This window comes from Nipponia nippon, unplaced genomic scaffold (genome assembly GCF_047370975.1).
Source record: "Nipponia nippon isolate SJK-2023a ecotype South Korea unplaced genomic scaffold, ASM4737097v1 scaffold_3, whole genome shotgun sequence".
NCBI classification, from domain to species: domain Eukaryota; kingdom Metazoa; phylum Chordata; class Aves; order Pelecaniformes; family Threskiornithidae; genus Nipponia; species Nipponia nippon.
Genome location: NW_028262347.1, coordinates 18,025,468 through 18,039,453, shown reverse-complemented (window position 1 = coordinate 18,039,453; position 13,986 = coordinate 18,025,468). Strand labels below are relative to the sequence as shown.

The following is a 13,986-nucleotide window of genomic DNA, read 5'->3' as shown; positions in this document are numbered from 1 at the left end:
GCAACTTAAGTTTTCTTTCTAAATTTCATTTAGAAAATAAAACTATTTTAATTTCTAAAAAAACCCATGGAATTCTATTATAATGCACAAAGGCAACCAGCTATTGTTATGAAATAATATGAGATTACACCCTTTGTAATTCCTGTAATTTCTATAATAACACTTCCTACTTGTTTTTCCTTTGTAAATGTAAATTCAGCAAAACAAATAATTTTCCTGAATATATATCCTAACAACATTATCTGCCTTTCAGGAGTTACAGTCTCAAATTACTAAATTAATTATTTTAACTGGTATTTTGAATACTAAGAAATAGGGGCATAAAAGAGGAACTGAGAAAAAAAAAACCACACAAAACACTGAAAACCTGAGATCAGAGAAGGTACAGAAAACAGAGAGAAAAAAATTGGAAGGAAAAGTTTACTGAAAAAAAAATTTAAAGACTGGTCCAATACAGAGCAAACTAGTTAAAAATGTCAACACTTACTGTGTAATGCAATGACTACTATGCCAATCAATCAAATATCTTTACAAAAGAAGAGAAATACATCCTCTGGAGACAAACTATGCAAACTCCACTCAAAATTGTTTCAAGAACCTATTATCACCTAGTTACAATGAAAAATAATAAATTAATACTTCTAAATTGAAATATTCCACTAAAGCAGTAATCAGAATGGTGATTATTACCTGAAACCACATGTTATTAGACCAAGCCATAGAAAACAGGAAGACAAAATACTAATCCTGAAAAAAGCAATTAATATAAGGAATTGTTTATGGATATTTAGCACTGATTTCTTTCAAAAGATTTTTAATTTAAAAAAAAAAGATGTTCTAAAGCCTACATTAAGAGTATTGACCTCTTCTTAGTCTTGTTTATTAGCTGAAAAGGCAAGCATGTTTTGCAGATAACAAGCTAACTAGAACAGAACAGGAATCAGAGAGGACACCTTTCAGTGATAATAGTTTGGAAAGATAGATATGAATAATGGCATGTCACATGAAGCAGAAGTAGGATGCATGTTGTTCACTTTATACTACATACCAACAAACTGGAAGAAGAATAAGCAGTAATATGATCAACTACAGATAATTCAAAACCGCAGGGGGCAATAAAATTCTAAATTACATGGATGGACTAGAAGCATAGAAATAAATTGCTATGCAGTTCAGTGCAGATAAATTAATGAGGCTAGGAACAAAATTAATCAAGTTCACTTCAATTAATGCATTTTGTAAAGTTATTGAAACTTTTCAATAACATCAGTTTGACAAACAGTTTTAAAGGACATAACGGATTGCTGTTGCAGACTACTATATTTATGAACCATAAAAGAAAAGATAATTACTATGCTTAATCAGGTTTAATATACATCTGTAATGTACAAACAACTGCAAGCACAAATAGGAAAATCCTACTTTTCAATTGCTGCAACAATACAGATAACTACTGTGGTGGGGAAAGAAGACATATCTAATGAGTTTTCTTTCTAAATTTCATTTCTAGAGAAACACCCTAGAATTCTTTTATTACAGTACACAGAAGCAACCAGCTATTGTTATGAGATAATCTGAGATTACACCATTTGTAATTCCTGTAAAATTCATAGAATCATAGAATGCTTTGGGATGGAAGGGACCTTTAGAGGTCATCTAGTCCATCCACCCTGCAACTGGCAGGGACATCTTCAACTAGATCAGGTTGCTCAGAGCCCCATCCAGCCTGTCCTTGAATGTTTCCAAGGATGGGGCATCTGACACCTCCCTGGGCAACCTGTTCCAGTGTTTCACCACCCTCATGTTGTAAAAAATTTCTTCCTTATATCCAGTCTGAATCTACCTTCCTTTAGTTTAAAACCATTACTCCTTGTCCTGTCGCAGCAGACTTTGCTAAAAAGTCTGTCCCCATCTTTCTTGTAGGCCCCCTTTAAGTACTGAAAGGCTGCAATAAGGTCTCCCCACAGCCTTCTCCAGGCTGAACAACTCCAGCTCTTTCATCCCTTCCTCATAGGAGAGATGCTCCATCCATTCCAAATCACAGAATTATTTTTTGCCATCAGATTAATCAAAGGTTCAGCTATTCTTTATGTTCTGTAAGACTCCACAACATTATCTACTACTTCCATAGTAAAGGACTGGCTAAGAGACAGCATCCCACTCAGCAGCTTGTGGTGCTCTCTGCAAAGGTTTTCTTTTCAGGAGTTTTTTTAGAATACGTAAGAGAAATAGATGAGTTTTTAAAAAGTCCAAAGAAACAAAGCTTTTGAAGGTGAATATAGGATACAGCAATATGAGTAAATTAAGACAGAATGCTTTAGCATTTTCATGGGTGCTTTTACAAGGCCTTCTATTATTTTTACCAAGGTAGTATGCTAAAACTTCAATACGTTATTTTGTTCAACTTGGAATACGTTGTGATTAAGTAGAAAGAAAAGTCACCTTGACGTGCAGAACAATTTTACATCTTAAGAAATTAGTTGTTTTGACTTCGAAAAGTTATATATACATGTGTTATGTTGCATAACAGTACCATTACAGTGTTATGAAGCTTTATTAAATCAAGAGAACACAGTACCCCAAGCTTACTGTTGGTTATTGTTTGATTTAAATGTTTCTGACATCCAATTACATATTCATTAGCTATATGTGTGTAAAAAAAGCAGAAAATTAGTGGATTTGGGAGTTAAGCTTTAATAAGCTATTCTTTAAATTGATATTACAAAACCCATCATACATTTGATATGCTGAGGTTACAAGTATGAGATAACTTGTTTGTTGTTATAAGTCAGTCTGATTTTATCAACATAGTTTGCTTACATTGTGTTTGCACAGCAAACAGCTCCCTAAAACATTGTACAAGGCTACTTAAAAACACAAGTCTAACAAATTTAATAGAATTATACTTAAATTGGAAACCCGATAGACATACCAGTACTGTTCCTCTTAAACATGTAAAGAGCGATCTGTTGAAGGAAAGAGAAATTTCTTCTCAGAGACACTCTCCCTACACTGCTTTGTTAGAAGTCCAGTCCGCTCCCCATAAAGCAACCAATTGTTTGCAAAAGATTCTGCAAGCACAGAGTCCATCTTCATTCGGTAACCCAAGGTCCATTACAAGGAAATACAAGGCCAGAAATGAAATAAATCTACATCAAATTGCCTGCAAGGCAAGCATAAGCCCAGGTTGATTGCACAAAGCAACCAGTGTAAATTGTTCTCTCTGAATAACCTGGCATGCAGTACCAGGAGTGGGAGGCTATGCAGACACATAGGCCCTACAGTCTACTCTGCAGCTGTCTACTAAACACAGTACTGCTACCTCCAATCCTGTTCTGCGTCCTGAATTTGTACCCAGTATACCTCAACAGGATCTAATTGCCCAGGGTCAGTCCTTAAGTCCCTCTCCAACCAAAACTGCTTCTTACAACAGGCTCCCTCTACCAGCTCACATTTCTTGCTGTAACATGGTTCAGCTTGTTTAGCAGCTTTCATTTTGTAATTTTAACTTTATGAGGTTATCTCCCCATCCTTTGCATTATATTACTACTTGAAGGTAAATCATCAGGGCTCTTGAATACCTCTCTCCTGCAGCACATGTCATACCTAAAAGTAACATTTCTATAGAACTGTTTTGGTTTTTTTTTTCCATATAGCTAACTACTTTTGACATCCAATTCACATTATACTTTCCCCATATATATTAGAGGTAATAACACCATAGCAATAGTCAAATAAAAAGTGCCAAATGGAAATAAGGTATATTATTTGCATCTGTTTATCATGCAAACAACAAAAATGCCTGCAGAACAGAGAAGTAAAGTGTTTTAGGAGGGGTTAAGGGAAGACTCAGAACAACTACAAGGGCAATTATAAATTACAAGAGTGAGTTTATTATTTCAGTGCTACAAAGCATTAAAAATGAGTTAAGGGCACTTCTGAGCCATGGAAATAGGCTCTTTATTCATGAATAAGAGTTAAGTAACCTAAAAGAATTAATTCTTTTATATTCTGAGAATTCTGGGTTTGGGTTTTTTCCTTCCTTTCCTAGTTCGTGTTCTTAGATTGTGCCTTGCTCAAATAACTATTTGTGTATGTAAGCGTCTGCTGGATAAAACTGTACACAGGAACTTTGAGAATGGTTCTGTCATTATATATCTATGTAATATTTACCAGTGGATTCACATCCCAATTGCAGACTATACCTGGTATATTATTTTGCTCAGTGTATAATTTGACGGGGTTGATTGAATCTACCTATTTCCACAACTTCACAATATCCAACCTATGGACCAAACCCAACTCCAAAATCTATTAGTGGACTTCAGTGGCTAAAATAGTCTTCACTTCCAAATTTGTATACATAATCCATCTTTTTGAGAGTTTTTTTGTGAAAGAACACACTCTTTCAAAACCTCTAGTTGACATACAAGACTAACATTGCATTTTACACTGTCTTTTTAGGATAATCATTATTCAAGTGTGACTGCAAGGATTTCAAGGTCATTTGTATTACTTTGTGTTCTTAGTCTATATTGATTTCTCACATTATGATAAGAGAAAAGCCTTGAGTTGAAAATGTGCATGACATTGTTTCAGTTCCACAGATTAATTTACTTTCATATTGCTTTCAAAGGACTTGTCACATAATTCTTTCAACAATAAGCAAAACTATACCAAGAAAACAAAGTAAACACAAATACTTTACTTCTGCTACTACTACTTCCAAGCAAAGCCAACACTACTACATGCAGAAATGAACAGAAGTATTTGCTAAAATATCTCCAATACTACCCACCAATTCAATTCATCATGACAAACAAAACCCAACTATCTGTGGATCTAACACAAAGCAAAGACCCACACATAGCACATCAGCGCACACACACAGAAAGAGAATCTGCCAGCTGCAACAGAATAGCTACCTGTCCCTTCCTTACTCCCTACAAATCTTATCTTGGAAACTGTTACCTAGTTCTACCTTAGTCCATTTTCAGTATTACTCTGAAGAAGGAAGAAAAAAAAAAAAAAAAACAACACACACAAAAAGAACCCCACCACACAACCCACAACAGTTTCCCAGGATACTACTGTCATTAAATCAAGATTCCTTTTTAAACATAGTCTTCATAGTAATATGGGGCTAAACCAAACAACTCCCAAAAATGCATACACCTATGCACACACTAGATTCTGATGAACTGTACACATGGTCATATGCACATACATGTTTGTATATGTATGTATGCATACACACACTTTCCCTACTACAGATATATATAACGTAGTCCGAGCACTACCACCAAATGTTATCTACTACTAATAGCTTCATGATCATCAAGAGTTTGTGTGTCATCAATAAAGAGTTCATTTCTTTCACTAAAAAAAAAAAAAATCATTAATTATTTATAGATTTTTTTAGAAAATGCTACTGGATATAGCCTAGATACAAAAGTTAAAATATTTGTATCAAAAAAATCAAAACTGGACTTAAAATTCTAATTCACAAACTGTAACGAGTACAGAATTTGAAGTTGTGTACAGCAAGAGAAAGAAAAAGCTTCCTATAAGCAGACATGGAAAAAGCATTATTCAGTGATATCTACAAGGAAGAATATTGAGAACTTATTAGACAGAAGAGCAACATATTCAAATTTCATATCCCTATGTAAATTTCTGTATGAGATTTAGAAAGTTCATTATGGAAAAAAACAAACTCAGTTTGTTTAAATAACATTGACTAAACTGTCACCACAGTCAGGGTGACTGCACTCCTAATAAGGGTGGAAATTTTCCTTCTCTCCCTTCCAAAATATTTTACTTTAATCCCTAAGTTTGATTTAGTGGGAAAGTATTCCCATCTAATTAGACAGAAAATGTGAAATGGATAGGTTTAAATTAAGCTGTGTCTTCCCTCTGACTTTGTAACCTTATGTAACAAAGACTCCTGTTATTACAACATTCTTAAAAGTTATATGAGTTTTCGTGTCAGTCACAATCACATAGCTCATATATCAAAGGGAGAAAAAGTGATATTTGATTATCATTTTCAAGCTTATATAAAATATGTAATTTGTTTTAACACCTCAGAGTCTATTCACAGATGCATTTTGTAAGAATGTCCTATAACTCACTGAAGTGTTAAGTCTCATCTAGTTAGTATTGTTTCTACAGTTCTACTTTGCTAGCATCAATCTCACAATAAGACACAGCATAGAAAGAAAGAAAAAAAAAAGCCACAACTTGGACCATATTATACTGCAGAAGTCTCATGACAACTACAGGGCAGGAAAGCATCAATTCAAGAACTGCAAATGTGCAGTTTTTACTTCCTTCCATAAGAGTTTCCTGTAGATATCATCCAGAATGGTCTAACTCAAAGTCAGTTTTGTTTTCAATTATTTTGACATAAAGTCCTACTTCTAAGTGACCAACCAAGTTCTCCAAATGCAGTGTACTATTTCTGCTTACTCCAGATTTTCACTTGGGATACAAAGCCATTTGATTCTGTGACACCCTCTCAGCACTTGTATTTACTATTCAGCAGTTAAAATCCAGTGCACAAAGGGAACAGTCAAGTTATCTGACAATACATTTGTTTTCACATTAACATGTTGTCAGCATTCACAGATGAGACACAGAACTACTGTATCAGTCTGTGTACATGAAGAATGCTCACTGAGTAGACAAGCAGTAATACTTCCACGCCTCATCGTTTTTCACATTCATACTTCTAAGTGTGAGAATCATTCTTATACTGCATGCTGTTCCATTATGAGGCATTAGCACTAAACACAGCTGACGATACTTTGCTTTTTCTCCAGAGGTTAGTCTGGTAGGAAGAAATAATGTGAAAAAGAAAAGAACAAGAAGCCATCTAACATCCTACATATTAGTAGGATGTGTGCAAATGGCATATCACAAGCATGAATACTACAAGCATTCAGTTATATTCTGTCTTTCTTTTGAAAGATCAATTCTAAGTGTTGAAAGGATTAGATCCTAACAAAACCATCAGGCAGAACAGTACATCAAACAGGAAAATTTTATAGTTAAAGAATAATTTAGATGTAATTCATAGCTCCTGTAAGAAATACTCACCAAGATTTGTATTGGGGCCAGCAAGTAGCTGCTTAAATTTGTCTAATCGGGATGCTTCTCTTTCAGTTAATGCAGGAGTAACTGAGGTATTATAGTCTGCCATTCCACTCACTAAGGGAGGTGTGGAAGTTTGTGGAAGGGACTGTGATCTCTGCATGGAAGAATTTTCACTAGCATTATCTGAAGGGAAAAAAAAGCATAACAGTTAGCCTCAACTAGTGAGAAGGCTACTAGTAACTTCAATTTAATTTGTAAATTTGAAATAGAATTATGTTTTGGAGAAATGTAAACTCAAGTATAGCACAAGTGTGGTCTTCAAATAACTTGGATTTAGCAGGAGGAGCATTCTTCTTCCAAGTAGCGTTCCACAATTAAAACACATCAATTAAGGATCATACTAACAGCAAGGCTAACTGATTTCTAAAATCTCTGTGCTACTGAATGCTATCCCCTTCATGTTCTCAAAAAAAAAAAAAAAAAGACTGGGAAATCATTGCAAGTGGTTACTTTAATTTTTATACATAAAACACAGACCACATCACATGAGGTTGAACTTCCCAGTCCACATGCATGGTTTTCTCCAGTCTTTCACTATACTTTATACAGTAGCATTTCAATAACAATTTTTCACAATAGTAGGAACACTATTAATTGCATACATCTTGGTGCAGTTAACCATTAAAATATATTCAATAGTGAAGCCTCCTTCCAAAACCAAAGTTGTATTAAGGCTGAAGAAAAAAAAGTTTAATTGTTATTCCCTCACCCATGTATTTCTCACACACATGCTTTACGGTTTAGTATGGCATGCAGTATCTCTCTCAAATAAGTCAATATTGATTAATGGTATTTTCCTGTGGCATTAAGAAAAGGTTGAGAAGGGGTTAATGTCTTAAAGGGTAAATATTATAGCTCATTTGATTTTCAACATCTTTTTCATTTTTTAACATACCTGATGAACTCGATGTATGACCTTCACTGACTGATTTAACAAGCCTATTATCGCCACATGCAATTGAAGTTAGCTCTGCAGATTCTACTTGTTTTTCTTCCTGTAGATGTTCTTCCTGAAATTTATGCTGTTCCTGTAACTTGCTGTGATTCTGAATTACTTTGTGAGCAGTTTCCATGACCACGTCTGTATTTAAATTTTCAGCAGCTATTGCTAGAAGTTCATCATCATCATCCCCAAGATCCCAAGCATCACTTGTGTTACTTTCAAATTCTTGGAAGGTGCTGACTTTCTTTAGTTTCACTGGAGTTGTAGGTGGCTTTGAACCTGGTTTTATCAAGCTATTCAAAAACAAATAAACAATATTTACAGAACCAGTAATGGAGTAAGCAAAACACTATGGATAAGCCAAAAAAAAAAAAAAATCAAGTCCATGCTTGACATTATATAGGTAGCAAATATTTATCTCCCTCCTCTTATGTTACTGCTACGTCCACCCATGATAACATACAGCTGAATATGTCTGAGAACAGGGGCAGGTAAAAATGACTCTTCTTGGCTTTGAATAGAAGCAGAACAAATCCTTCCTTCCCTTGTCTTAAAAACACAAAACAAAAAAATAGAAAAAAAAACAAATAAAAAAACCAATCCCAAAATCAAATAAAACAAATACTGCTGCAATATCTTATAAGATAGACAGGACACATTGCACTTCTCTTGCTTCATGAACTTCTGTAGAGATCTCAGGCCTTTCAACGCAATTGCTGCATAACAACACAGGAGCAGTCATCAAGTCATCAGGTCTGCTCCTAAGTCATCATAAGCAATCACAGTCATAAATAAATCAAGTCTCACCTTAAAACTCATTAGATCTATCATTCCTCCCCATTCAGGCACTTCAGCACAAATGTGCTTCAGAACTTTGCTCTTCTAATAGGCAGGCTATTTCCTCTAGTTACTAGTCTAAGTGTACCCTGATCAGCTCCTAACCTTTTGTACCTCTGTCAACACGCGGTATAAGAGAGATGAACCAAGTATCCCTCCCTAGCCTGGCACTTGTTCTCACAGTGATGCAGAGCAATCACATCTCCCTTCAGATTGCAGCTAAATAAGGCATTAAGTTGAGAGAGTTTCCCAGTCTGCTCTCAAAAAAAAAAAAAAAAAAAGTTACTGCCATTAACTTAACTGCCCTTTCTGACCATCCCTGTCTTTCCACCTGTGCTAGTTTAATTTTCTTCTGTTAAGACAAGGCAGCCAGAATTGGAAATCAGAAAAAGTTCTCTCACAGTCTTCATACAAAGTCAGTAACATTTCTGTTATGCATTACAGATAATATCTTTCCTAACAGGTGCTACAACACTAACATTTTCGCACAACTTGTCATCATTGTCTAAAACAGCAAGGTCATTCTCTTCTTTTGTCATCATTTAAAGCGATAATCTTCTAGTTTTTGTCACTGAGTCTCTCTTTGTAACTCGACATTTTGAACCAATTAATCAAGGTCACACGTTTCAACTGCCTTCAACTCTGTATCATCCAAAAATTAGCTAGCACATGTTTACTTCTTGTGCCATTTCAAACCAGCCCTTGAAAAAATCCACTAGAAGTATGACCTCCTTCCAAGCCAATACTTTTCCTTCTAATGTTATTTTTTGTCCCTACCACTTTGGGCTGTTCATTTCATTAGTCATACATTTTTCCCAAAATTCTCACATACACCAATGGTTTAACAGCAATGCTGGTTTCAAAGCAGCTGTGAAATCTACCAACAAACCAGAAACAACTTTGTCCTTGACAAAGCTTAAAATGAACTCTCTTTCAAAAAAAAAAAAAAAAAAAAAAGAAAGAGACAATAAAGCAAAATATAAAAAGCAGAAGCTGTCAGAATGCAGCATTTTGCTAAACAGCTCAGCTATAAGGAGATGAAAAATCATTCACTTGCATTAGTTCTGGGTTATCAGCATGAAATTTATTTGGTTACTAGTGATGTTTAACATAATGTTGCCACTTTCACGTACATTGTGTTCTGATATCCAATAATCATGATCTAAGGCAATAAACTCTTAAATCACCGTAAAATCTATTCTAACTACTGTCTTCTCACTCACAAGCAAAATGCCCACCTTTACCTCAAAATGATCTATACCACAACCTGACTCTTTTCTCTTATAGATAGACAAATAAAGGCAGTTCATCAACAGAAAGATGCATGCAGGAAAGCTGCTTCCACTTGAGTTGTATACTTCATCTGCTAAATTAAGATTAGTATTTACCATACAATTTCCAATTTATAAGGCATCGCAAACAGATAATAAACTTTGGCAATCTATGTTAGTTAAGAACTGAACAGCTGATTTGTTGCTCCAATTTGGTAAGCACCAGGAAGTCTCAAAAGAAAAGTTAGAACCGAGAAGTCAAGATTATGACAAAAACTGAAAATGGAACACTAACAGTAAGCTTTACAGCCAACAGGGAAGAAAAAGAGGAGAGAAGGCAGAGGAGATCCAAATTACCTGGAATATTTAAGTATTAGGTTAACTTACGTTCCATGCAATAATGGATCAAAAGGCGGGTGCTGAGCTCCATACACATGTTGAATACTAAAGGAAAAGAGAGAGAGTTATCACAAAAATAATAAAAATTTGTTTTTTTTCTGTGTATTAAATAAATAGTCAATAATAAACAGAACTGAAATGTTCCACTTCTTTTCCGTTTCAAGGAATCCCATATACCACTAAAAATAATGAAGCTGAAATTGAAGTGTATACTAAAAAGTAACTTAGTAAAAATCATAGATTGACAAACAGGAACTCTTTTTGAGGTCTAGGCTAACTTAGGCTGACTTATTTTTCTTACCAGGATTAAAACGAGAAAAAAAAAGTTAACTCCACAATAAGAATCTACACTACTTTTAAAATCTTTCTTTTCTGATTTATCATTTCTTCATTTATCTCTTGCAAAAAAATAAAAACTCTCAAAGAAACATCTGCAAAGATTGAATCTTCCATGTACCCTTGTCACCCAAAATACAACCAGTCAATTACTAACCATTAGTAAAGCACAAGGCTGATAAACTTAAAGAAAAATGCAAAAGATGGCATGTTAGAGAATAAAAGCCATAAGAGTATTAAAAACAAATGCTTTGAAATAAATAAGCTTCCAAAGACAGATTTATTCACTACAATCTCTAACATTACTAAACAGTACGTTACTGTGTGATAATAAAACTCTTTACAAACTAAAAGTTCATTTCCTCCCAGTTTTCAGCTATAAACTTATTTAATAAGTAAAAAAAACTCCACAGAAAACATGTCAAGATTTACACATGGCTTCATAATGGAAATTATTATTACAAAACTCTGTTTGCAAGAGGAACAAATCATATGCAACATTAACATCTACCTAAACCTGTACTAAAAGCCACATAAAAGGAGACAAACATGCCCTCCTGACAAATCAAAACCAATCTCCAGACCATAAATATAAATAAGTCTGACCTTAGTAAACCTGAGATAGAACCAAGCCAAAAAGACTGCAGTCGTAACGAATTTTAAGAGAGGCTTAGAGTTGTATACCACAGGGGCAGTATTAACAGTAGTGAGATTAGCCCTAGAGATGACTGAGGGCAGTGGTTCATAAATTCTATCATTTTTTATGTGATTCCATGCAAATCAAAGTCAGTCCACCACCAGTCTTTCGACACAACTGTACACCCTACGCTCCACAGTCAAAGTCTCTGCGCTCTCCTGCTCATGTGAGAGTCAGGTGTCACTTTCCATTTTGGCACACAGGCAGAATCTGCCTTCTCCTTCAGACACTCTATGAAGGACCATGATGGGAATCCACCCAAATATAAAGCAACAACAATCCTCTCCACATCATTAAAAAACCAAACAAACAAAAACCCAAAAAACAACCATGAATCAAAAGCACGTTCTCCACAGTGTCCTCATTTTTCCACGTGCCCACAGTTGCCTGCAAATTAATTAACTGCAACTATTCATAGACCCTGTGTAACTGAGGAGGGTCAAAAGTGTTTTACCCCCAAAGGACTCAGCAAAGTTACAAAATAAGAAGTTCAGAGACAAAAACAGTTGGCCTGAAAGAGTTATTTTATAACTAGAGAAACAAAACCACTACCAGTTAGTGCTTATGGGTAACTGAGAATGGAAGAAGTTAAACAACGAGCAGGATTATTTTGCTGAATTCAGGTAAGTGCTATGAAGTATAGTGTTACTGTTCACTGAGAACCAAGAATACGCATCATTCTTACAAAAAGAATATAATAAACTGAATTACTGTGAGAACAGTTTAGGGATGGGAGCAGAGAAAGTTATTGTTAAATAGTCATTTGAACATGCGTTTCCAGCCTGATGTAATGGTCAAAAGAGTTAATGTGACTTCGGGGATGTATTCCCTGGAAAATTTTGAACAGAAGAACGCGTTTGTAGCTCTTAGCAACAATACAATGACAGGGTCTGCTGTTCACGCTTCAGGAAGAAAGTTGAGAAATTGATGATATTTTGAAATATCATGCAGAAACTAAAATACAGCTATATGCCTATAAAGTGCGGTTTCCTGCGTAGTATTTCAAAACTTCGTAACTTGTATCATTGCTAAGCGCAACAACTATACATTCTCCGATTCAAAATTTTCCAGGGAATACATCCTCAAAATCACATTAACTCTTTTAACCATGACACCAGCCTGGGAACACACATTCAGATAACAATTTAACAGCTCTTCTGATATAAGTTATAACTAACGTTTACCGAGACCACCAGCGCTTTTCCATCAGCTAACTGGAGGCACCCAACACTGAAGCACTGCGGGCACTGTGCTAACACGAGAGGACGGAGAGGCCCGACGCCAACCTCCCAGCTACGAGCAGTGACCGACCGGACACGTTCCCCGCAGAGGGCAGGGCACAGGATCGACGAGGATCCGCTGAGCTCAGAGGCCGCGGCGGCAGGAACACGGTGTTGGAGAGACAACGCAGCGGGACGGGCCCCACGGCGGCGGGGCTGGGCAGAACCGCTCCCCGCGGCGCGGCACCACCGGGCGGGAGGCTCGCCCCGCCGCCCTCCGCTCCAGCTGGCGGCGGGACGGGCCCGCGGCCGCCGCGGAGAGCCTCCTCCCCGGGCCCCGGCCTTCCCGCCGCCCCTCTCACCTGCCCGGCACCTTCGCGCCGCTCCGCTTCCAGAACTGCTTCCTGCCCCCGTCGCTCGCCATGGCGGCCGTCACCTCATCCCCCTCCCCGCCGCGCGGCTCGCGGCCCCGACCCGCTCCGTCAGGCTTCACTCCCCCCCATTCCCTTCCACAGGAACGGGACTGAGCGCCGCCATCTTGGGACAACGAAACAACCCCGCTCCTCATTCGCCTCCCAAGGCGCCCCGGAGGTTCCAGCCAACCAGAAGTGAGAGTGCTGCCGGGTGGGTCAGATTGGGCCAATCGCAGCGAGGGAGTGTTGGGCGGTGGGTGGGGAGGGACCGTGAGGCAGACCCCGCCGCGGTGGCGGATCGGTCAGCTCCGCCCGTCGTGGCGGCAGCGCCGCGGGGCTGCGTCCAGCCTCGCCTGCTCGGGCAGGTCGCAGGAGGGGTGGGGAGAGGCAGCGAGAACGCAGCTGGCAGCGGCGGGGCCCGGCGGGCCGCCGCCGGGAGCCTTGGCCGGGCCCTGTCGCCCCTGTGGACGCCCAGGCTGAGGCCGCTGGCGCCAGGGAGCCTCTCCTTTCCCTTCCCTGGCCCTGTCGTGGTGTGCAAGGTGCCAGCTTGTAATGGTACAGGGGCTCACTTTTGGTTCCTGTCTGTGATTAACGAAAGTATTCCTATAAAGTTAGTTTTTACTTAATGGTACTCCTGGTGTGATGTTTTCAGGCTTTAATCCTTTTTGATTTAACCATAAAGAGTAATTTGGAGTACTCTTCAGGAAGAAAT

General features: G+C 37.6%; 1 protein-coding gene across 2 annotated transcripts in view; it reads right to left on the bottom strand.

The window, feature by feature from the left end:
• TBC1D22A (TBC1 domain family member 22A) overlaps positions 1 to 13,421 on the bottom strand; it is a 186,957-nt gene extending 173,536 nt beyond the window's left edge. The window contains exons 1-4 of one of the 2 annotated variants that reach the window (XM_087765515.1): positions 13,224 to 13,421; positions 10,597 to 10,653; positions 8,054 to 8,394; positions 7,102 to 7,281 (exon numbers count right to left, since the gene is read on the bottom strand). In XM_087765515.1, the coding sequence (XP_087621641.1) occupies positions 7,102 to 7,281; positions 8,054 to 8,394; positions 10,597 to 10,653; positions 13,224 to 13,285 (640 nt within the window). In that variant the 5' untranslated portion in view covers positions 13,286 to 13,421. The remainder of the gene's footprint in view (positions 1 to 7,101; positions 7,282 to 8,053; positions 8,395 to 10,596; positions 10,654 to 13,223) is intronic. The other variant, XM_087765516.1, reaches the window with a different exon arrangement.
• Between the last annotated feature and the right edge of the window lie 565 nt (positions 13,422 to 13,986).